The following is a 24,879-nucleotide window of genomic DNA, read 5'->3' on the forward strand; positions in this document are numbered from 1 at the left end:
GTGACATACACCAGTTCGGTCTTCTGTCGGTCTGCACTGTGTCTGTGATGCAGAGAACGACCACTGCTGTCACTGAGGACACGCACTAGGACCTTATCAGTGTGTGAGTCTGGATGCTATTTTTGTGAATTTGATTAGTACATGATGGTTTCATGATCTTCCTGATTATACATTATGCAGATTAAATCAGTGGAATTCAACTGCATGGAATGATTCAAATCTTTTGAATAACTATCTGATAAATATATGGTTTACAGAGGCACTGATCCAATGAGGTCATTGAAGATGTGTGATAGCATTTTAAGTATTATAAAGGTGAGAATGGGCCAGCTTTTGCAGTTTCCCTTCACTTCCCTTTTGTGAGCATTACTGTTAAATTATGATCAAACTGATGTTTTGACTGATACTGGATGGGGAGGAAAATGCTTGACCTCACAGTTTTTGCTTTTGCAGACTTTCTCTCGAGAACCTGTTCCATCACTCAAGCAATACATCTGCGCAAAAAGACAATCCAATCTTCAGGCTGGCGCCGTAAATGTCACTGCAGAAAATAGCTGACGGAAAAGAGCTTCATCTTGTTTCACTCTTTTGCTTAGTTTTGTTGTCCTCGACTTTTGATTCACGGAGGGTATGTGGGATGTGATTGTGCTTTTCTTTCGGGGTGTGTGTGTGTGTGTGTGTGTGGTGTGTGAAGGGGACTGCTGAAGGTGTGGATGTGCTGGTTCCAAGGCTGTGCATTGGTTTTACTTACTCTGGTCAAAAGTGCCGTGGATCTCGCATGTCCACGTTATCGCATGTGCCGTGGATTATCGCATGTCCAAAAATTGATTTTCATTGTCCCACAACAGACCTAATCAATCATTGATCACATTTGTGTTTAGGACTTTAATATGACTTTGACTCTTAACATTTAACTAAATAAATGCAATATCCTAGTTTCACTTTTGCATAATAGTCGATTTTTCAGCACCTAAATATCTCAACCCAATATTATAAGAATGCATAATTTTAGCGATAATAATTAATTATAATGTTAGGGCCAATCCTAAATCAATCATACGATTATAAATAATCGGGGATAAAGGTTAACTCGGCATAAACCTTACGGCTATTGGCCTAAACATTTCAGCCTCTGCGGAAAATAACTTATCGCTTCTGTTTTTTAATTTTGTGTTGGCTCCCCTGTAGTAGCATATTGTGTTTATTTATAAATATTGGGGCGCTTGTGACAAGGATACAAATGTTTACCTAAACCGCTTATCCCAAATAAGACTTTAACAAGGATCTTATCTGGGACAGTGTGTGAGATAAGCCAATATTGCGCACTTTTTAATTTAGATATTTTTATGGGGCAAACAAATTGTCGGTTATGAAATTCCTGGACATAACTGATATGGACGTCCTAATCGATTTATATAATAAAGTGTGAAAAGTCTTAACAATGGAACTAAATAATTTAATTTAGGTATTGTCATCAGGACAGTTTTGAATGAAATTAATTAATATCAATTCTTAATTAGTAGTAAACTACATTATTATTGTGTGAATCTGGAAGCTATTTATGTGAATAAGATTGGTACACGATGGTTTCATGATTACACACTGTAACTTTCATTTGAAATAGCTCCCACTATTTTTGCGTCACTCAAATACCTAATATTAATCACTTCAAATTAAATACGCTCTTTTTTCTACCTCAGCTTACTTCACAAACTCGTCCTTTTTTTATTTTAAGTTATCAAAATATAACTACATAAAATATTGAATACAATTTCTGAAAACCAGAATGTACACCATTTCAGAGAACCCAGTTCATCCTAGAACACTCCCAACCTAAAGCCGGTTCCCCGTCTACCTCAACGCATGACATTACACAGTGGTTCTGCACGGAAAACAAATAACAAGAAACTCTCAGAGGCAATGATTTAAAAAAAGGGCAGAATTCATTTAAAGCACTTACATAGAAAAATATGATTGATTTGAGTCCAACAATAATAAATAGAGTGCCCGGCCATCTCCAGGCGCTGTCAGTACAACAGTACAATCAATATCCAGTTTTCACAATACAGCAAAGGCACTAGCATTTACCGCAAATCAGCACAGTCAATGTTGGAGGCGTGTGGTGGTGGTAGGGGTGGTGGTGGGGACTCGACAGGACATGATAGCACCCCCGTCGCTACGACGATGCTGGGTACCGACCGTCAGGGGAGCCCGTCAGGGGCCCGGCAGGGGCCCGACACATAGCGCACTGAGCCCTGCACGAGCTCGTTAGCCACTCCGGATCTCCGCCACAACGGGGATCTCTTGGGTGAATATCAGAGTGTGGCGTTAGTTTGGGACAGCCGCTTGACCGGGCTGACTTCAAAGCGTGGAGAAGGGATGGAGAAAGAGGAGGACGAGGGGGATGACGAGAGATTAAAGTGTTAAAGGTAATGAGAGAAGGTTGAGAGGGCTTGCAGTACAGTAGATGGCACATATATCCAGTGGATCAGACACGTTACCGAGGAATACCTTACTTTAGTCCTCGATCAAAAATCAGGAATTGATTTTTAGTATCACTAGCGATACCGTAACTCTAATTATAATAAAACATGAATTAGCCCCAATTGTAATTTAAATTGGTCATGCTAACTGGTCCCAATCAGTCATTATTTGTGCAGTGTAATTATTGATTAATTATAACATCTGTGGATTTATTTTGCTCCTTTCGGCGGCAGGAATAAAACAACAGTGAAGATGAACGCTTGTAATTAACTGTTAATTAATTACCATTTAGCTCTCAAATTAAAACATAGCAGGTAGTGCAATTGTTTCGAAGCAAGCAAATATACACGCCCTCGATGTGATCAAAGAAAATAATAACAGGACCACGGGGTCGAGCATGTTAGAGTCATGCCAGATCAGCAAACACATGCACACTTACACACACATACCCCCAAACACACACACTCACACTGGCACACACGCAAACGCACATCGTGCTGAACTTTCAAACACACAGAAGATCTATATGCAATTCTGTTTTTTTATAAGGAACACAATATATTCTCTTCTCAAGGGGTCAGAAAAATATAAAGAGAAGCAAATTATGTCATTCTTAATCAACATTGTAATCAAAACATTGTCTATGCCAACGTTTATTATTCATTGGTTGTAATTTACACAGAGGATAAAATGAAAATATAATTAAATATCTTATTAAATATCATGGAAAATTGGTAAGGCTTTCAAACGATAGCCCCAGCTCCAATTCCAAGCCTCTGTCTCATCTTCTCATTTGGATATTTCAAATAATTTCTCTTTACCTAATGTTTTCTGTCCTCGAGCTAAATGTCCGTCTATCTGTACGGACGGAGTAGCTCAAGTGTGTCTTCTGAAAACCCCCAAAATAATAAGCCTTGATTGTCTCAACGAATCATAACTATATGGTTGTATCTTGTCTCTTCCTGGCCTTAAAGCTAGTCTGGTCAGCGGTATCCTGACGCTCTTCCTCTGCGACATCACTTCCTGCTCCACCAGCGATCCTCCAGCAACAGTCCCATGTGGCCTCCCTCCAGTTTGGCATCTCCAACCCCCGGTCGTTCACCCCCACCCCCCCATCCCCCCCGCTTGAGAACCGAATGTACCGGATTGCGCAGACTCAAGAAAAACCCAAAACACCAAGACGACAAAAAACCAAGGGCACCGTAAAGCTGCACCGGGCTGCTGTGTCGTGTCAGCCCTTTCATCTGCTCGAGTGTTCCCTCCCTCCCTTCCCGCCCGCTTCACGTGTATGTGGCTGTAGAAGACGGGCCGTCCGACCCACGTTTTGAGATGAGTCTCTCTCTTTGTCTCTCTCTCTCCCACTCTGTGTGTGCCCGTGTCTCTGCCGTGTCTCTGGGACGCTAGATGTTCCTCTGGGCGGTCAGGTACTTGAGGGCGGACGAGCCGTACTTCCTGGACAGGTCCTGGTGGAACTCGTCCTTCAGCGTGCCCAGGCAGTTGCGGTAGCTGGGGCTGGAGCGGAACTTGGAGATGTCGAAGCTGGGCGCGTGCGGCATGTGGATCATGAAGGCGTTGGGGAGGACCATCAGGTCGTACTCCTGCAGGGGTCAGAGGGAAAGCGAGAGTACGGATGTTAGCAGGGCTCACACGTGAATCGAAGCTGTGATGGGGGGTATTTGAGGGTTTGAGAGCGAGAGAAAGCAGAAAAAACACCCCCTTCCCCTCTCTGATTCCATCCCGCAACTTTTAAGCGATAAAAGTGTGTGTATCTATGTGATAGAGGTGATTTCAACCAGCTGATTGGTTGAAATTGAGCTGAGAGTGGTCTAAAATCGTCTCCATTCTAGAACGATATCCTCACAGCAATTTCCTCTCAATAACAGGTGACGGATGGCTGTGGCATTTCTTCTTATACCTACACCTTCAATTTATACAGAAGGGTTTTTAATCCAGGCATCTTTGTATATATCACGTATAAAATCCTCCAATCAGAACACACATCGAACCCTGTAATAACTGTCAAAAAAACGGCATGATATTGTTTGCCCCTCGATTTTATCTCCTGCCGACAGGAAATTCAAAAGGATCCGTTTAGAATGATAATTCAGTGTGGTTCCGTCAACTGACTACAAAATATATCACTTTAGGGATTCTGCAATTGTATGCGCCTTTTAAAGAAAATACATTTAAACAACCGGTGCACCCCAAAGACATTACCTGTGCATCCAACTCCATGATGTGAGACACCTTGTTCCAGCCGAAGCCCACGAAGCGCTGGTCGTACTCGGGGCAGTCGCGCCTCACCACCACGTAGGGCTCGAAGTCCGACTCCCACTCCACCTTGTAGGGGGTGGTGGCCGTCCGCCATTTGGCGTAGTTGGTTGGAGCATGTCCCTTGGTCCAGACATGATACCTGGAGGACGGGCAGGGTGTCGGGCGGAAGACCAGAATGGAGAGGATGGGTTATGGTACAGGTTTAAAGGAACCCTGGGAAATATCTATCAATGTTGGCCTCTCAACCTGAAAGGAATGATCGTGTGATTGATACTGAAGGTACTCAGTTTATCCTTAGCTGTTGGGTTCATTTGTGGTGATCATAGTTAACTAATAGGTTCAATAGTAAGAATACATTAAACTGAGAAAGTGCTTGCTCACAGATTGTTTAAATGTCAACAGCTAAATACACAAAACTACTGAACCCTATTGGGATGGATCCGTCTACAGTGTATATTTACCTGCGTATTTTGTACGACCCCTATCTGCGCGGTACCTGAAGGTGTATAACTGTGTATTGGTACGGTCCTTATCTGGTACCTGAAGGTGTACTGTGTATTGGTACGGCCCCTATCTGGTACCTGAAGGTGTTAAACTGTGTATTGTGTACGGTCCCTATCTGGTACCTGAAGGTGTACAGTGTATTGTGTACGGTCCCTAACTGGTACCTGAAGGTGTACAGTGTATTGTGTACGGTCCCTATCTGGTACCTGAAGGTGTACAGTGTATTGTGTACGGTCCCTAACTGGTACCTGAAGGTGTTTAACAGTGTATTGTGTACGGTCCCTAACTGGTACCTGAAGGTGTACTGTGTATTGTGTACGGTCCCTAACTGGTACCTGAAGGTGTTCAACAGTGTATTGTGAACGGTCCCTAACTGGTACCTGAAGGTGTACTGTGTATTGTGTACGGTCCCTAACTGGTACCTGAAGGTGTACTGTGTATTGTGTACGGTCCCTAACTGGTACCTGAAGGTGTACTGTGCATTGTGTACAGTCCATAACTGGTACCTGAAGGTGTACAGTGTATTGTGTACGGTCCCTAACTGGTACCTCAAGGTGTTTAACAGTGTATTGTGTACGGTCCCTAACTGGTACCTGAAGTTGTGCAGTGTATTGTGTACGGTCCCTAACTGGTACCTGAAGCGGTACTGTGTATTGTGTACGGTCCCTAACTGGTACCAGAAGGTGTACAGTGTATTGTGTACGGTCCCTAACTGGTACCTGAAGGTGTACAGTGTATTGTGTACGGTCCCTAACTGGTACCTGAAGGTGTACAGTGTATTGTGTACGGTCCCTAACTGGTACCTGAAGGTGTTTAACAGTGTATTGTGTACGGTCCCTAACTGGTACCTGAAGGTGTACAGTGTATTGTGTACGGTCCCTATCTGGTCCCTGAAGGTGTACAGTGTATTGTGTACGGTCCCTAACTGGTACCTGAAGGTGTTTAACAGTGTATTGTGTACGGTCCCTAACTGGTACCTGAAGGTGTTTAACAGTGTATTGTGTACGGTCCCTAACTGGTACCTGAAGGTGTTTAACAGTGTATTGTGTACGGTCCCTAACTGGTACCTGAAGGTGTACAGTGTATTGTGTACGGTCCCTATCTGGTCCCTGAAGGTGTACAGTGTATTGTGTACGGTCCCTAACTGGTACCTGAAGGTGTTTAACAGTGTATTGTGTACGGTCCCTAACTGGTACCTGAAGGTGTTTAACAGTGTATTGTGTACGGTCCCTAACTGGTACCTGAAGGTGTTTAACAGTGTATTGTGTACGGCCCCTAACTGGTACCTGAAGGTGTTTAACAGTGTATTGTGTACGGTCCCTAACTGGTACCTGAAGGTGTACAGTGTCCCCATGTCCAGCATGGAGAGCAGCTCTGCTTTGGATTTGGGGAAGGACAGGCGGTAGCGCAGCGTCTCGAACGCCGGCACCACCAGAGCCTTCTTAGTGTGGGCCATGTCCAGCTGCACCACCGCCCTCCTGCCAAGAGGAACCCCACACACGGTCAGTCACACGGATACTGAGATAGATGCCTTATTCATCCCCTGGGGGAACCTCAGGTATCCAGCAGCGCACAAGGTCAGGTAACAGACGGTACAGTGGACAAACAACAAAATGGACGAACAGTAAACGTCAGACAAATCGGTCAATAACATTGCATATAATAAATGATCCAGAAGTACATATAAACACATTTATATTATGCAATTACATCAGGGTCCAGTGTGCGGGGTAGGTTTGGGGGGGGAAGAGAGAGGGAGAGAGAAAGATAGAGTGACATTTGTCGCAACATTCTTCCATCACATTCCCCGCGGTTGTCTCTAAGCCGGCTTAAATGTGCCTATATCTAATTGAGTTATCCTTCACAATTTCCTACGCCTTCAGTATTTATCAACGTGTCAATCAATCACGCAGCTCCCCCAGTATCCGGCGCCAGTAGAAAAACATCCAACCGGACGCATCAAGGCTAATTATTCACCGAGACTCTCTCTCGCCACTGAGGGGGAGGATCTACCGATACGTCTCTTCCTCGATCTGTATTAAATATAAATACGACAAGCTAATGGAGCCCTAACGCACCGCTGCCCTCCTGAATCCACCGGGGGAGAGGCCCTCTGCGAGACGGAGGCCCTACCTGAGGTAATCGTAGAGGCCGTACATGGGCAGGAAGTCCACGTCGGCCAGGAACACGTAGGGCGTGTTGGCATTCCTCAGGGCCACGTTCCGCACCAGGTTGACGGGGTAGAACTGGCCCTCCTTGTACACCACGTGGTAGCCCACGTTCTTGCGGTTCTTGAGGACCTCGGAGGCCTGGGCGTAGCGCAGGAACTGCTGCGCCTCGGCGTCGGACATGTAGAGCGCCAGGCTGATGGGCCCCTCCCAGTGCTTGCAGATGGCCTCCAGCATCTGCAGCCTGGGGGGTCCGGGGGTGAGACAGGGAGAGAGGGGGAGGGAGAGAGAGGAGAGGGAGGGAGGGAGAGAGAGGGGGGGAGAGGGAGAGAGGGGGAGAGGGGGGGGGGGAGAGAGGGGAGAGGGAGGGAGAGAGAGGGGGGAAGAGGGGAGAGGGAGAGAGGGGGAGGGAGAGAGGGGAGAGGGGGGGAGAGGGAGGGGGGGAGAGGGAGAGAGAGGGAGGAGGGGGAAGAGAGAGAGAGGGAGAGGGGGGTGGGGAGAGAGAGAGAGGTTGGAGAGAGAGAGGGGGAGAGAAGGGGAGAGAGAGAGAGAGGGGGGGAGAGGGAGGGAGAGAGAGGGGGGGAGAGCGGAGAGAGAGAGAGGGGCAAAGAGAGAGGGAGAGGAGAGGGAGAGGGAGAGAGAGAGGGAGGGAGGGAGAGAAAGAGAGGGGGGTGGGGAGAGAGAAAGGGAGGGAGATAAAGAGAGGGGGGGTGGGGAGAGAGAGAGAGGGAGAAAGAAAAGGAGAGGGAGGGAGAGAGAGAGAGAGAGGGGGATGGGGAGAGAGAGAGGGAGAAAGAGAGAAAGAAAGGGAGAGAGAGCGGGGGGGAGTGAGAAGGAGAACGAGGGGCGAGAGGGAGAAAGAGAGTGGGAGGGAGAGGAAGGGAGAGAGAGGAGATCTACGTTACTGCATTATTGATGGAAGACATTAAGGTCGGAGTTGAGGAAGAGGACGATGATGAGGAGGGTGGTGATGATGTCTCACTGATGCTGATGGAATTGAGTTCCTAGTCTCGAAAATCTCAAATCCTGTCATATTATATTATATGAAAAGGTCTGTATGTGTGTGTGTGTGTGTGTGTATGAGGGTTGTAATGGAAATTTCCATAATACAAGATTTTATCAAGACACTAAGACACTGTAAGCTCTCAGTTATTATCTATGGAGGCCATTTCGCAGTTCGCGCTTTGCTTATCGCCCTGGGGGAGGGGACTTTATCGCAGCTATACCACGAACTACACCCTGAGATGGCCGGAGGGAGTAGTGGCATCCCAATCTGCGGCTGAGCCCTCAAGGACATACCCGGCACGCTTTAACAGCGACTGTTCGGTCTCGCTACAGTGCTCCAACCTTTGAATGCGTGTCGTCGTGATGTGTGGCCTCTCTCCGCAGAGGCTACTTTTATTTTTACACAGTCCGAAGAATTCCCCCCCAAGGCGCGTGTGTGTGCGTGACTCACCGGTCCATGGAGAGCTGGGCCACCAGCGTGACGTCGTCCTCCGTGGGCGTGTACTCGTACTGCAGGAAGTAGAGGTGCACTCGGTGCACGGTGATCCGCTCCCGCCGGAAGTCGTAGCACTGGTCGTCTTCGTCGAGGTCCTCCAGCGACGTCTGCAGCTGGAGGAGAAGAAGCCCAGGACAGAGTGAGACGTTGAGCGGAGTCAGACCTTTAACGGTGGAACGAGTCGTCCACCTATGGGTTGTCATCGGTTTGACAAGTTGTCAAAAAGGCGATTTTAGGATTTTGAATGTTTTAGAAACAATCCGACAGTTGGGTTTCATAGGAGTGGGTGTTAGAGTTTGTGTCAAATGTTGTCCAAAGTCACATCTCGCTAGAGCGAGAGTGCGCAGCCAATAGAAAACTAGCGATGTGGAAAAGGGGTTCTAACCAGAAGTATCCGACTTTTTGTAATTTACAGAGAATTTCGCCGGTTTAGCAACTCTATGCATTTTATTCAAAAATAACACATAAAGGTCAACGGTTCCCTCCGAAAAAGTGAATTTGTGTGCACACTTAACCTTTAATAATATTGAATAAAACATGACCCATTTGTAACCTCGGACATGTCTACCAGGACTAAACGGAGACGAGGATCGAGGATAGAGATGTGAGCGTGTGAGAGACGGGTCTCTTACCCGGATGCTCTCCGGAGTGGCCTGGCTGGGACAGCCAAACAGCTCTCGCCTCAGCAGGTTGCCGTCGTACTCCAGGAAGGTCAGGTAGAGGTTCCTGAAGAACTCCACGTGCTTGTTCTTCACGCGCAGCTTCTTCGGCGAGTTCCAGTGGATCACCTTCAGCCAGGGAGAGGAGCGGATCGGTGAGCGTGTGAACAAGACAACGGACTGTCCCTTTTTTTTTATTCGTTCCCCCAGAGGAAGGACCTTGGTTGGCGTCCACAAGCGACGTACATGTCCTACCTTGAGGTCAGACACCTCCGTGTAGCACTGCTCGGAGCGCGTGTGGTCCGACAGCTGGACGTTCCAGAAGCAGGGGAGCTGGTGGACCAGGACGGGGTTCTGCTTGATGAAGGCGTTGAAGATGTCCTGTGAACACGGGGAAACGCCCAGGGGTTACACACCGTCTTCAACGCAGACTGCTCTGTATCAGCAGACTTGTGGACAAGGTGGTTAAGCCGAGCGATGTGCTTCCAGACCTGGTCGGCCAGAGATGTACTGAGCATGCTCATGAGCTCTCGCTCCGCCGTCAGCCTCCACATCTGCTCCCAGCGAAGTCTCCGCAAGCGCTCTAGGTAGAGCAGGATCACCCCTGCGAGCAGAAACACAAGGCCATGTCCGTCAGCTCTACGTCCTGGTAAAACACTGGCTCATTCTGAGATGTTGTTTCTCGACACCGATTTTTATTCTTAAGTCTTTTTTTTAACAGGTAAAGTCTCATTTAGATTTAGAATCTCTTTTCCAAGGGAGACCTGGCCAAGAGGCCAGCATAAAACAAAGTAATACATTTAGGGTTCGTACAATTAAACACACAATTATCACATAATTTAAAGTGTGTTTTGGGATTTCATAGTTAAGAAATTTCAATAATTCCACATTTTAGGTTCTTTAGTAATGAGCCAATGAGCAATCAATTAAATTCTGAAAATTGTACGATTTTGATGGTGATGAAATGAACGCTGATGGAATCTGACAGTGTTCCTCACCGGTGTTGAAGCCTCGCCCAAGGGCAGGCCAGGGTTTGTGGTTTTTCCAAAGGTTTCCCAGGTACCAGTCGCTCTGATTCTCCACCAGACCGATCACCTGTTTGTCTTCACAGACAAAGAACCAAAAGGCCTTCAGTTATTCATTCAGGGGCTCAGAATATTGATGTACTCGAGAATCGAGATTGAGAAATTACCAAGACAGGATCAGTTCTCGAAAAAAAATCACTTCTACTTTGTTTTAATTTTATGAGTAGCAACCAAAATAATGGCACAGTTTATTTTTCAACCACTGTTTCTGATGTTTCATTACAGTCTCATGACACTACAATACACAATGTAGGGATTACACCCTTTTATACCAGTGCATTACTGTGGTAAAGTGAAACCGCGGGGTCCATACCGGTGAACTTCTGGAAGATTCCCCAGAGCTCGGCGATGTCCGTGGCGAAGGTGATGTCTGTGTCCAGGACGATGACCTTGGACAGGTTGGAGGGCAGGGCTTTGGTGAGGGTCAGCTTCATCAGGCCGTAGATGCCCGAGTAGTGCTTGTTAGGGATCCACGACACCTCCGACTGCAGAGGGAGGAAGACGGAGGACATCAATCAGGTAAGATCTGCATCATGGTTGTGTGTTTAGTGTGGACGGTTCACGTGAGTTAAACTGTTGGTGCCGGCGAGTAGGAAAGCCTCTTCATAACAAAGACAGAGGGGAGTCAAGATCATCAAAGATGGCTGCTATGAAGACGTCAGGATCGTTGTTCAGGCTTTGTGCAGTACTTACTGCACGGGGGGGGGGGGGGGGGGGTAATCATAATGGCATCAACTTTTGGCACGCATGTGAATCTCTTTTTCCTTTTATAAAATAGACAAATAGCAGCAGTTAATTAATTTGGTTGATTCAGTGTAACCGGATCTGCATAAATGTGTATTCTGCAAACATAATCGGCTTAGACGCTGGGATTTATTTATATTTTTTCTCAGTTTTCTTGTATTCAAACTGAGTTAATGGAATATGCGGCCCTTTCTTTTTTCTTCCTCCCTTCCAGCGAGTGTAGGCCCAGACAAGCAGTATAATAGGAGGCTTTTGTTCACGTTGAGAACATGAGGGATGGGAATGTGATGATGTGACACAGCCTGAGCCAGACATGTTGATAGCAGAGAGGGGGAGGACGGAGAGGAAGAGGAGAGAGGAGGCACAGGTCGATCAGTGGGGGGAAGAGAGCTCTTGAAACAATGCCAGAGGCTGTGCCTGGCTTTTGCTATGAAATCTGGCACTGACAGGAACACACACGTACGCACACTCTCAAAATCCCACACACACACACCAACAAACACAATCACACACATAATCAGACACATACAACACAAAAACATTCACACAAAGGCACACAAACACAAAATCACACACACTCATCCATCCACACACACACACAAGGGAGCACACACAATCACATGCACACAACGGCGCACACACAATCACTCACATACAACGGCGCACACACACAATCTCACACACACACACACACACACACACACACACACACACACACACACACACACACACACACACAAGCACATCCAAGCTCTTGTCACTCTTGCTCTAAGAGTGGAAACATTGCATTGGTGAGGATTGATTCCTTTCAGATAGCGTGTCTTGTTTCTGTTACCTCAGAACTCAAAGGCCTCATTCACCTAAGATATCTTACTTTGATACTGAGAACGCAGTGCTTGACTTTGGCTCACTTTGACTTTGTATGCCTGCCATTGTTTCCACTGAGCACACTCATTATACCGAGTTGAAAAAGAAGGTGTGTGCAACAATAAGGTCTGACTGAACACAGAAGCATTACCTGAGTTAGCATTCGCGTGAATAAGTCCCTCACCTTGAGTTCATCTGCGTCATAGAAGCTAACTTGAACCGAAGGAACCATCCAGGACTGAAACAGGGTGCTGAGGATCCGATGGGCGACCGTGTCTGTGATGAAGTGGAAGTGAAGCGGGTTCCTCCTGGAGAGAGAGAGAGAGAGAGAGAGAGAGAGAGAGAGAGAGAGAGAGGGAGGGAGAGGGAGAGAGAGATTAGGAAGATGGACATTCACAGAAATGCAGACACATTCTGTATATAATCATTATTTTCTAATAAAATCGAGCTGAATCATCTACCAGATTAGTCATCTACCAGATTAGTTTCATACAAAACTAATTCCCAAAACATGTTCAAATGTTAGGATTTCTCTCTACTCACCTATGGAAGAGAATAGACTTGACCAGAGTTACCACATCTCTGCTGGCGTTGTGACCGGCACACACACACGCTACATGGATCAGCTAGAGAGAGAGAGAGAGAGAGAGAGAGAGAGAGAGAGAGAGAGAGAGAGAGAGAGAGAGAGAGAGAGAGAGAGAGAGAGAGAGACGGTGAATGCATGCATATCAGATATCTGACATCAATGCTGTATTCAGATCAGTTGGATAACAGCTGATCTTATCCGGCTTTAATATATCTGTGAAAATAGTGTCCATATTAAAAAATAAATATGTTTTTTATATATATATATATATATATATATATATATATATATATATATATATATATATATAAGCCGTTTGAAAATCGACCTTAATGACATCACAAGTGGGCGTGTCCGGTATACATACATCTATGGGGACACACCCATTTGTGATGTCACTAAATCACAGGAAGAGGCAGATTTTCAAATGGCTTGTTATGGCTAATCACACCCACACCTGGTGGCCTAATATAGCCCCTTTAACAAAAAAAAAGCAACATTGATGCATATTCAGAGGTTCATTTTAAAAAGTGGAAAATTAAAGTTTGTATCAGCGATTTTGGGTGACGTCACTTCTGTTGGTAGTTGAAGCGAGATCCCAGACAAACAGAGCCAGCTCGCCCCTCCCTTCCGTGTTTCGTGCATCCAGTAAAAAACATCATAAACCTAGCGCAAAACCCCACAACACCCCACCCCCTGTCGGTGATTGGTTGAAATACTATTTATTTTGGTTTTGAGTGGTTGGTAGTACCATTTGTCTTTGTGCGTGATCTCGGAGCACAGGCTGCCTACAGAGACAAGGTTTTTTGATGGCCTGCTTATGGGGCGGGCAGCTAGTCGCGAGGAAGGGTCAGATGAATGTGATTATTTATGTTTCGGCATAGCATCGCTGATCCGACCTTTGAGTCATCATTTTGAACCAGTTGAGCGTGGGTCCAGCGAGCTCTGGTGCCCGTTCGCCGCCTACCTCACACTTCTGCACGCTGGGCGCGCGCGGGCACTCCGTGTGGTTGTTCTTCTCCTCCGCCGTGTTCTCCACGTCCTCCGGCCCCGTGTCCGCCGACGCCCCCCACTGCTGGTTGCCGTAGTTACCCTCCTGGGGCTGGGCGGCCGTGCCCAGCGATTGGCTGAGCCGCAGCCGGATCTGGCGGTTCTCGGCCTCCACCTCCCGCACCCGCGACTCCAGCACGGCGCGCTGCAGGACCTCCGCCGCCGGCGTGTCCGCTAGGCACGGCGCCAGCAGCAGCGAGCGGCCATCTTGGGGAGGGAAGGGACAAAGGTCAAAAGGTTGAATGATGAGATAGACTTTATGGTAAATGGATTGTATTTCTATGGCGCGTTTCTAACCAGTGGCCACTCAAAGCAAAAAAAAAGGGTTAGGGTATATATATTGCCGAACATTCACCCGTTCATGCCCACATTCACGCGTCTACGGCGGTTTCAGCCACGCAAGGCGACAGCCAGCTCGTCGGGAGCAGTCAGGGTGAGGTGTCTCGCTCAGGGACGCCTCTACACTGTATCTATCCCAGACGGGAAAATCGGGGCGTCATGGCACCCAAAACTCCATAAACCAAACCCAAAACACCTTACATACATCCAACCTTCCAGGTTTCCCCCATCCTTTAACTTTCTCAGCCTCAGTGTAAACAGACTCTATTACTTTTAAGCCCTACCTAACAAAGACCAACTTGTGGATTTCATTCTTCCTGGTCTTACCAATAACCAGACAGAGAGACAATGAGACAGTGGAGAGAGATAGAGAAACAAAGAGAGACAGAGAGAGAGAGAGACAGATGGATAAGGGGGGGGGGACACAGTGGCATCACAGTGTCAAGTGATCTTGTCAGTGCGATGTTTCACGAGGCTTCAGTCCCCCGCGTCTCCCAGCATCCTCGCAGAATGTTGGTTAATCCCAGATCTCCACGTCCTACTGTCTGTCTGCCGCCCTCCTTCAGCGGAGGAGGAGAGTGTGAACATTCCCAGAGTGCCACACTTCAGCTGGGAGCCAGCTGCTACACACTCTCAGACGGGTTCGGGTTGTGTGTGTGTGTGTGTGTGTCCGTGTGTGGTGTGTGTTATAGTTGTGCTTGTATGCGTCAGGAGAGAGAGAGAGAGAGAGATGGAGAGAGAGAGAGAGAGAGAGAGAGAGAGAGAGAGAGAGAGACCGACATAGTTCTAGGGACAGGGAGAGAGATGATGAAATGGAGGGGAATATAAAACATTCATAAATAATCTTTGTAAGAAGTTATAGTATACAGAGTGATGCAGAGCACTCATCAACAGAGGTAGTTTTATATACTGGGGCCTGGCTATTACAGAGATGAAGACAGGTGTTTCTCGAGACCTACGCACAGTGGAGACATCCATATTGAGTTATTAACGAGCAGTCCAAGAGGACACACAACCACCTCAGGAGGGTCAGACAAACAGACTGCCTAGGACTCAGTGCTGGGAGCTTTCCACTCTCCAGAACCGAACACTTATTATCCAACACGTAGCGTGTGTGTGTGTCTGTGTGCGTGAGTGAGTGTCCTTGTGAATGTGGCCGTGTGTGTGTCCGTGTGAATGTGGCCGTGTGTGTGTATATGTTTGTGTGTGTGTGTGAGTGTCGTGTATATGTTTGTGTGTGTGTGTGTGTGTGTGTGTGTGTGTGTGTGTGAATGTGACCGTGTGTGTGTGTGTGTGTACGTTCGTGCCACGTACAAGGAATGCTGTGTCACGTTTTCTTCCTTTATATTCGTGGTGGCGGAAGAGGAGGAGGAGAAAATCACAGAGTTTGAAAGAGCAGCGAAAGGCCCCGAGGACAGAAGAGACAGACACAGACTGAGAGGAGATAGACGGAAACGGGAGAGGGGAAATAATCTCCTTCTGGACACCATGAGAGGAAACTCACCCGGGGGGAGGGAGGGAGTCTCTCCCTTCTACAGCTCCCAGCTCCCTTACAGTCTCAGACAGACAGTCACCACAAAGGAACAGATCCTGCACATTAACAACACTAGTGCTTGCTTTATAGGAGATGTGCACACAGAGATACACACTCACTTAAACATTTACACACAAACACACACACACACACACACACACACACACACACACACACACACACACACACACACACACACACACACACACAAACACTAAGGCCTCGGGCACTTAAGCACTCAGAAAACTCACACATTCACTCAATCACTTCCCTCCCATGAGCTAAAGTGGATGCATTACTCTGTGGCAACTCATCAGTCGTAGTCATCTGCGTGTGTGTGCATGCATTTGTGCGTGTGTGCGTGTGTGTGTGCGTGTGTGTATGTGCGTTGAACGCCCAAAGGTCCCTCATATTTTGTTGAACAACTCAATTGTTTGATCTACTTCTAACTTGCAGTAACTTGTTTACAATATCTATTCGCTACAAGAAGGACATTGAAAGGAAGGTGTGGATCTTCAGAGCTAGTTGCAAGCTAATGTAAGCTAGGGCCCTAGCGGGGGTGCTAAGATAAGGCTTTTTTCTTGGACAGGGTAAGGGTTCAAATGTATTTAACGTTTTGTTTATCGAAAATCACAGAGTGGATCGAATTAGTGATGGTTTTGGTGCTAGCACGCGCGTGCTCAAACATGACTTAGTGACGGAGAAGAGAACGATTTGGTCTGAAAACACAGAAGAAGATTGACGGACATCGTAGATTCTGTATGAGTGCGTGTCTGTACCTTTGTCTGTTACACAAGACAAAGGTTATACAACGTACTGAGGTCAATGAATAAGAGTATGTGAACGATTGGTTCCAACCAGGTTGTGTCTGTGAGTCTGCAGGAGCCTACAGATGCTTTATACAGGGCGGCATGTGGCTCAGGCGGTAGCGCGGGTTGGCTGGTAACCGGAAGGTTGCTAGTTCAATCCCCGGCTGTTGCTTTGCTTGGCTGACCCCGCCGTCAGTGTGTGAATGAGTGCATGAATGGGTGAATGCAATGTTGTAAAGCGCTTTGAGTGGCCACTTAGAAAAGCACTATATAAATGCAACCCATTAAGCATCTATACAGGCGGTGCATAGGTGGCCATGGATAGCCCGCCTTGTCTCCTTATTGTGTCAGATGGAACAAAAAAGGTAGAATTTCTTTCAGGAGGAAGTCAGAAGGAAATAACCATGTTATTCAGGAGACTCAAGACCCACTTGTTCAGAGTCAACCTTCGCATAGCAGAGTCTGCTATGCAGACTGCATTATTTGTGCTTGGCACTTTAGTTCTATGAACAGTTCTCCTAACTTTACCGACAGCAATATATTGTTTCTCTTCCTTCTGACAAACTAAGATCAGCGACTTTATTCTAAAGTCGCTTTGGATAAAATCCTCTGCTAAATGCAACAGTACACAGTACTAGTTCCTCCGTCTCATTGGTCTCCAGTCACGCCCCTTGGCACAAACAAAGTGCGTTGTTTGCTAATAGGTTGTAATCTCCAAAGTTGATGACATCTCAAACCTTTCATCGCTTTCGGCCGCCGGCCCGGAGAAGGACAGAAATTACTCAGCAGAGTCGGGAAACCCCACCAGCCACCGGCGGCAGCTCTGAATGCCCACGTAGCATATTGTGGTGCGCTGGGGGAGATACTGGCAACGTGCGGAGACTCAGTGTGAGCTGAATCAGTCGCCAGGCCTCTCAGGTCTACATTCATAGCGGCGAGAGACCTTCAGGCAGACCATTAGTTATATTTCCCCTCAATGATGCTTCTTGCTACGTATTTGTACACGTCGCGTTTCTAATGCACTACTGCGGGCTAGCTCCGAGCCCTGGTGAATATACGGAGCACGAATTGGTTAGGGAAACACCAGCGTTGGCTCATTTGGGGCTGCTCAAATACTGGAAATAGTTACGGTGTTTGCAGTCGAAAAGGAATCGTGGTCTTTCGTAGCTCATACCGGAGTGGTTTCACACCAGTGGGATGAGTGTTACTGTGTCTTCTGAGGCAGTGCTGTGCTTTCAGGTGTTTTCTGTTGTTGATTAATAACTTCAGGGTTAGCCTTCTGTATGTGTGTGTGGGCACCTAGGCTGGTTTATGACAGCACCGGAGATAAGGTAGAACACAGCCCATAGGCAGGGAAATAAATCCAACCTGAAACATCAACAGTGGATACCAGGGGTGAGAGAGAGAGAGAGAGAGAGAGAGAGAGAGAGAGAGAGAGAGAGAGAGAGCGTGAGCGTGTTTGACTGCATGTGATTGTGTGTGACTTTGTGTGAAAGCGTGTGGGTGTTCGTGGATGTGCGTCCGGGTAGATTATTATACTTCTCTGTGAGTGTCTCTATTAAATAGTTTTTTTCCAGGAAATGCCTTGGATTCATAATTCCCCGAATCTAGTTTTCAAACGTTACAGAAGACGGATAATAAGACAATCCAATTTCCGCCTGGCAGTTCCATATCCCGTGTTATGATTCAGAATGAACTGTTTAACGACCTCACCTCAGACGCTGCCCGGCCGAGGGAAAAGTAAAACCTCTCTGTGATTGTTGTGGGTTTTCTGTTTGATGACTTTCTGGTTTGTTTGTCAGGCGATGCCTCCGTCGCCGTCTCTGACTCACACTCCACTCATTGGCCAAATGAGAAATGAAAGGCACTTGGCTTCTTTTGCCTTCTTCCTCTGGACTTTTCATAACCACATCTCATCTAAATGTTAACAGGCTGACATAGGGAGTGCTCCCGGGGGCATTCCCTGCTTGGCGACCTGTTTCCGATCGGTTCTGCTGGGTTAGCGAGGTCTGCAGGTGGATTTTAACGCGCTGAGAGGAAAACAAGCTGCTTTCATGTTGTTTCATCACTAAATCGAGTGTTTTCTGTTTGGTTTTGAATTAACTCAGGGGTGATGGTAAAATGTGATGGATAGATGTTGTCCCGCCACCCGATTGGTGCAGGTTCATGAAAACAATCTGAAAAAGAGACCTTCTGACTAGAGTTTTTCCGATACCGATACCAGGATCGGAAATTCCTCTGGTACTGCCTAAAATAAAGTATCTCGTATCGTCGAGTACGCAAGTCTACGTGCTGATCCGATACCATCAACTTCCATCATACTCAGGCAGAGAACATCACAAAAACGTGCTGTGTTCTGCTGCTTTCGTTAATTGTTGGAGGTTGAAGGTTGGAATGGGAGACGCACGATCTCCGTCCTACGTGTGTTCGAGCTACCAAGTTGGACAAACATGGATGCATATAACAATTAACAGGAAGTGAACTATCTATACATCACTGTCATTGTAAGAGAACCCTTCAATAAGTATCGGCCGATACTCAAGTTCAGGAATCGGAATCGGTATCGGGAAAGTAAAAATTGTAGCGGAACATCTCTAAGACAAACCAAAAGAAGAGACCTTCTGACACTCCAACCACTGTCCTCCTCCACCTCCACCCACCCCTGTGATGGTACTCACTCTCCAGGTTCCCAGCCAGCAGGTAGAGCCAGGTCAGCAGCACGACTGCCGTGAAGGACGCCACCATCAGCTTCACCCGGCCGCGACACAGCAGGTTCATGATGGGACGGTCGGCACAGGGTACCAGAGGAGGAGGAGAGGGTGGGGGGGGAGGGAGGGTCAGGGTGGGTGGAGGAGGGGTGGGGGGGGGGGGGGGTGGGAAGGAGTGTTTAGGTGGGGCTTAGTCCCTCATTGGCTCCCGGCAGCATTCTTTCATCTGAGGGAAACAGGAGGAGAAGAAGCAGAGGCTTAGACCATGGAGACCCAACTCTTAATAGAACGAGCGTGTCAATCAACGGGTTATTCCACAGTGTTCGCCTAGCCATTAATTGGCAATTATTTTTTTTATTTTCACTAGTTTATCTGCTTATAGACTTTTTTTTGCAGTAGGATAGGATAGGAGAGATAAGAGATACAAGACTAACTCAATCCAGTGATGTGCCCATATTCTGAGCAAATTCAATCTCAGTGCGGTAAATAGAGCTCTACACACCAATGCAACTCATTAGGTTCTGCATCGAATGTCCTTAATCCTTATTAAGTCAATATCATCAATCATACAAGCCGACAAAACTAATCTTTCAGTTTCATGATTACTGTGGTCTTCTGCTATCGGACTTGAGGAGAAACTGATAGCTTCCCCCAGTTTTGTACCTTAGAAATCACAGTCAAGAGACAGAATAGCCTAAAAGCATGACATGCATAAAGAAGGCTTTACAAATACGTAACACGTTATACTGCATTAGTATTGTTATTGCCATGCAGTCGACTAATGAGCAGAAATAGATCAATTAAAAACAGACGAGTACGTTCATCCAGTTTGTGTTAAAGGGAATACTGCGCCAGGTCCGTTGTGACATTAACAGGTTTAGACGAGATAAGAGCCAACGACATAGCCAACCCACTGAGCAGAACGCATTTCGGCTCAGCCTCCAACCGCACCCAGAGCAGCCGAGGTGCTGGAGTCACAGTGCAGCTAATGACTCAGAGGCACCGCCAACGAGACGCCCATGAGGCTGAACTCACTGACAGACGAAGTGGAAGTAAGCACAGGAAAAAAACAGGTAACACAGAACCATAACCGAGTAGAACGCATACACACAGATGGGACATGTGAAAACCTATAGATTGCGATATATATCGTTTCTCTCTCTTCTGACAAATGCCCTCAATTTGAATGTAAATGTTCAGCGAAGCCTCCTGTCTTCCTTGAGTACCCTGCAGGACGAGTGGGGAAGACCGTCCCTTGTCTTGATATGGGATTCATTAATCCCACTTCACCATAATTAGACACTAGCCTGAAGGGAACCGGAGCAGGGAGCCTGGAGAAGGGGGCGGTGAGGGGGCAGGAGGACGAAATCTCTCCCCTTAACAACAACAACATCCAGCCCCGGGCCCCGTGGTGCTGCTGGCCTCGGGCCCGGCGCGGCCCGCTACAGAGCGGAGGAGAATGCCGGGTTTAAGTGTCTACCTTCAGCCAAAACAGAGGAGCTTTAATGGAGCGGTACGTGCCGGAACGAACCACGAGAGCGCATTTTGGCAAAGATCTCGGGACGTGATCAACCCAAAATCTACGGGCCGCAGTTGGAGCCGGTTTTAGTGCGCGTTGTCAGGCAAGAGTGGCAATTTGAGAGGAGAAGTGGCGTCCAAGTGTTATTGCTTAGTGACATCTGAGCTTGTGTCTTCAGAAGCTTGCCATGCTATATTAACGGCACTGGCACTGTGGCACGTGGCTGCATATATATCCACCCAGCTCAACATGGTGTATATGTGCCGTAGCGTACATACGTGTTTTTAAACATGCTTCCCATTGTGCCTCGTTCCTATAGTGTTCAATTATGGATCTGCTGTTGTTTGGTTGTTTGATTTAGTTTTATAATAAAATTCAAACTTTTTTGTATTTCTCATTACCAATTGTGGAGGAAAAATATAATAACACAAACCAGCAAATCTATTATTAACATCGCCATGATTGGTTTTATGCAACTACAAGCAATTGCATGTCAAAAATATGGATCATTAAATGGAATAAACCAAAGAGCAAAAAAAAACACAAAAAGGCAATCTACGCAATTCTACGCAACGTAGAAAACTGTTTTACGGTCCTTATTGCAGTATTTAAGACACTCATTGTTGATGAGGATGTTCTATATAAGGCATGTTCTGAATAAGGGCATGTTCTATAAACATCTTTGGGAACCACTGAAACAAATCTGTGGTGGTGTGTGTGTCAGTGTGTGTGTCGGCATGTCTTTGTGTGTGTGTGAGTCGGTGTGTATATCACTGTGTGTGTGTGTGTGAGGCTGTGTATGCGACTGTGTGTGTGCATGTCAGTGCGTGTGCGGGTGAGACTGTGTGTGGATAACGGAGAGCAGCAGTGTCACGAGGCGAGCCACAAACTGCGTCCTGGCCAGACACGAGACACACGCCGTTGGCCTTCGCCGCTTGACACGGGCGCGGCCGCCACAGCTAAACAAACCAAAGCCGGCCTCACGGCCAAGAGGAGCGAGGACAGCCTGTCGGGACATTCTAAATAGGATGAAGCTATTGGCTTTCACACCTTGACAAGCCGTAAGTGCTTGGAGGCGGCTGGCGGGATTGAAATGGAAGAACAAATCAAAGCACATAAAGGACATGATGGAGCAGTGACTCGAGCCCATCACTTTAGATTTCATTCAGTAAGACGTGTGGAAGGGGCCTAGCCTTGGGTGTGTCCCCACCGCCCCTGGTCTTCCTGTGGGGGTCGGACGTTTCGCCGGGAGGCCCGGGCCTGGCTAACAGAACCACAGTCGAATGAACAACTTTATACGCACACTCTGTCTGACGTTTACGAATGTACTTCCGAACCGCGACAAAAGCGGCAAGCATAAAACCTGACAATCTGCCTTTCGCCCATTCTCCCGCGGCTGTTAAAAGCCCGCAGACCGAGCGTTATACGCAAGTCATCCAGATCGCCATGGAGATGTTCAGTGGGAGGTAGGGAATGCTGGGGATGAATAAAATAAAGAGAGGGGAGATAAGGAACACAACAAAACTAGAGAATGGGCCCAGTGGATCCGCCGATCGATTTAAACACAAAGAGGAGAGTTTTACAGTAGGGGGGGGTGTTGTACAGGTCCCACTGCTGTGGGGATTGTGGAGGTGTGGGGGCCTCTTAGCCCCCAACACTCATAAAAACCCAGGGAGCGGATAAACACAAAAGACAGGTCCACTAAAGAGGAGTTTAATAGGCCTTTCTTCCCTTGTTGACTCTGCAGAGGCAGCAGAAACGGTTACACTTTGCAGATGGTGTGACAACTTTGAATAGGGGGGGGGGGGGGGGGGGGTGCCATCAGAGGGGACCCAGCAGGGGGTGAGGGAGAGGGTGCACAGCCCCCCGACACTGCTGCCTCTCAGCGCGATGTGTGGGGGACAGGACACAGGCAGGGGGCAGCGGGGGGGTGGGTGGGGGGGGGGTAGCGAGCTGCAGAGCTGTCAGAAGGCTGCAGATTAAGAAGCACGCCCGAGGGGGTGTCATGAACCCCCCCCCCCGTCGTCTCCGGAGTAGGAGGTGTCCCAGCCCGGGCGTTGCTCGCCCTTATCTCGGCCTGCCGTTGTCAGTCCGACGCCCATGCCCCCGGGACCATATGATGATGTCATTAGCGGCTGAAAGCAGATGCCTCCCCCGGTCCACCAACGGCGCGCGGCAGCCATTGATTCTGAAGGGCTTGGTAGCATCGTGCTAATCAGGGGAGGCCATTTGGCACTGATCTGGGAATAATCAGCGGGGACTTCCTGCATTAGAGACGCTGATAGGAGAGGAGACAGATAATCAACTCCTCTCGGCCTCGCCGGCGACCTCAACTTAGCCCTCATTCTTCTTCATTCTCCCCCACACACAGGCGCTCTCTCTCTCTCTCTCTCTCACTCTCTCTCTCTCTTGCTTTCTCTCTCTCTTGCTTTCTCTCGCTCTTGCGCTCTCTCTCTCTCTCCCTTTCTCTCTCTATCCTTCCCTCATTTGCATACATATACAAGAAGCAGGAGAATGCATTCTGTAGTATTCATGTCATACATATTCAACATTCTGTATATTAAATATTAGCTCCTGCTGGGAGAGAGATGTGCTGCATGTGTGTGTGTGTGTGTGTGTGTGTGTGTGTGTGTGTGTGTGTGTGTGTGTGTGTGTGTGTGTGTGTGTGTGTGTGTGTGTGTGTGTGTGTGTGTGTGTGTGTGTGAGAGAGAGAGAGGGGTGTGAATGTGGTCTGATGGCCTGAGTGTGTATGCGTGAGGGTGTTTGTGTTTGTGGCCATGTGTGTGTGTGTGCGAGGGTGTGTGAGTGTGGCTGCTCTGCCTTCCCCCTGTCCTGACACAAGACAGAACCGGCTCCATTACCAGCGGCTGCCCTGGGCGACGTATAAACGGATCCATCTGGAACACAAGTCATCCGCTGGCCTGCTTCAGCCACGGCTGGCAGGACGGCTGCAGCCATGCGGAAAACGTCCTCCGCACGGCTCACGGACTAACACACGGTCACCCGGACTCCTCACACACAGACAGACAGATAGACAGACACACACCCTTGCGGCCATACATACCCTTAAACACAAACCCTCACACAAACACATACAGACAATCAAAAACACACACACACACACACACACTGAACGCTATGACAGTAGTAGTGGTTCTCTACATCTGTATTAAGTATTCACTCCTGTGGGCCATTAGAATAATTCAGTTAAGATGGTTACAAATGGCCAGCAGGTTATAGATACATTAGTATTACTGCTATTTTTCACAGGGGCCTCCATATAGGAATTACTGTGAATGAATACAGTTATCAACGCCACAATCATCATCATCATCATCATCTTCAGCCCTGCATACCTCTCCATAGCAGCAATGCTTTCTGGGAATAAACTACCGTTGTACTCCCACCAATTTCCTGCAGCTGCTGCTTCACCCCAGGGCCATTCGTCAGCCACATCATTTGTTATAAGAACGCTCAATCCATAAAACGCACTCATCCAAGTAGAAAAATCCAATCAAAATAAACCACTCATACGGTGAAATATTACCGCACACCTAAAGACCTTCCGGGTCTGTCTTCGCCCCTGATGATGATAACAGCGCTGATGGCAGCCAACATGTAATTGCACGGCTTTGGCTAAAACACAATGGAGTAATGTAATCATAGCTGTTCTGTCGACCCCATCACCCTGACTCCCCCTCACACACACACACACACACACACACACACACAGATCACATCAGGGTGGGTGTGTGTGTGTGTGTGTGCGTGTGCGTGTGTGTGTGTGTGAGTGAGTGAGTGTGAGAGAGCGAGTGTGAGAGAGCGAGTGTGAGAGAGTGAGTGAGTGTATGTGTGTGTGTGTGTGTGTGTGTATGTGTATGTGAGTGATTCCCTCTGACGCATGTGAGCCAGCTCCTCCAGAGTCAGAGGCGGGCCTCCTGTAAGCCTCTGGGATCAGGCCTCCTGGCGCCCGGTGTGTCCTGGTGCACGATGCCTTGTGTAGGAACGGCGGAGGTTTAAAGAGCTCCAATCAGCGGTACTGATTACA

At 47.7% G+C, this 24,879-nt stretch overlaps 1 protein-coding gene across 2 annotated transcripts; it reads right to left on the reverse strand.

Moving 5' to 3' along the window:
- Positions 1-1,701: 1,701 nt before the first annotated feature.
- On the reverse strand, positions 1,702-24,534 carry large2 (LARGE xylosyl- and glucuronyltransferase 2). 2 transcript variants are annotated; one of them, XM_030378067.1, is made up of 15 exons: positions 23,693-24,534; positions 19,283-19,538; positions 13,840-14,129; positions 12,830-12,912; positions 12,471-12,594; positions 10,989-11,160; positions 10,589-10,693; positions 10,082-10,194; positions 9,837-9,971; positions 9,564-9,719; positions 8,887-9,044; positions 7,396-7,674; positions 6,594-6,740; positions 4,702-4,897; positions 1,702-4,082 (listed from the first exon to the last, which is right to left on the reverse strand). In XM_030378067.1, the coding sequence occupies exons 2-15, from the start codon at positions 19,380-19,382 to the stop codon at positions 3,885-3,887; spliced, it is 2,256 nt and encodes a 751-aa protein (XP_030233927.1). In that variant the 5' UTR covers positions 19,383-19,538; positions 23,693-24,534; the 3' UTR covers positions 1,702-3,884. The 2 variants fall into 2 exon arrangements, with proteins under 2 accessions (XP_030233927.1, XP_030233928.1); XM_030378068.1 differs by having other exon boundaries at positions 9,846-9,971; positions 23,693-24,532.
- Positions 24,535-24,879: the final 345 nt, after the last annotated feature.

Source organism: Gadus morhua, chromosome 14 (genome assembly GCF_902167405.1).
Source record: "Gadus morhua chromosome 14, gadMor3.0, whole genome shotgun sequence".
In the NCBI taxonomy this organism is placed as follows: Eukaryota; Metazoa; Chordata; class Actinopteri; order Gadiformes; family Gadidae; genus Gadus; species Gadus morhua.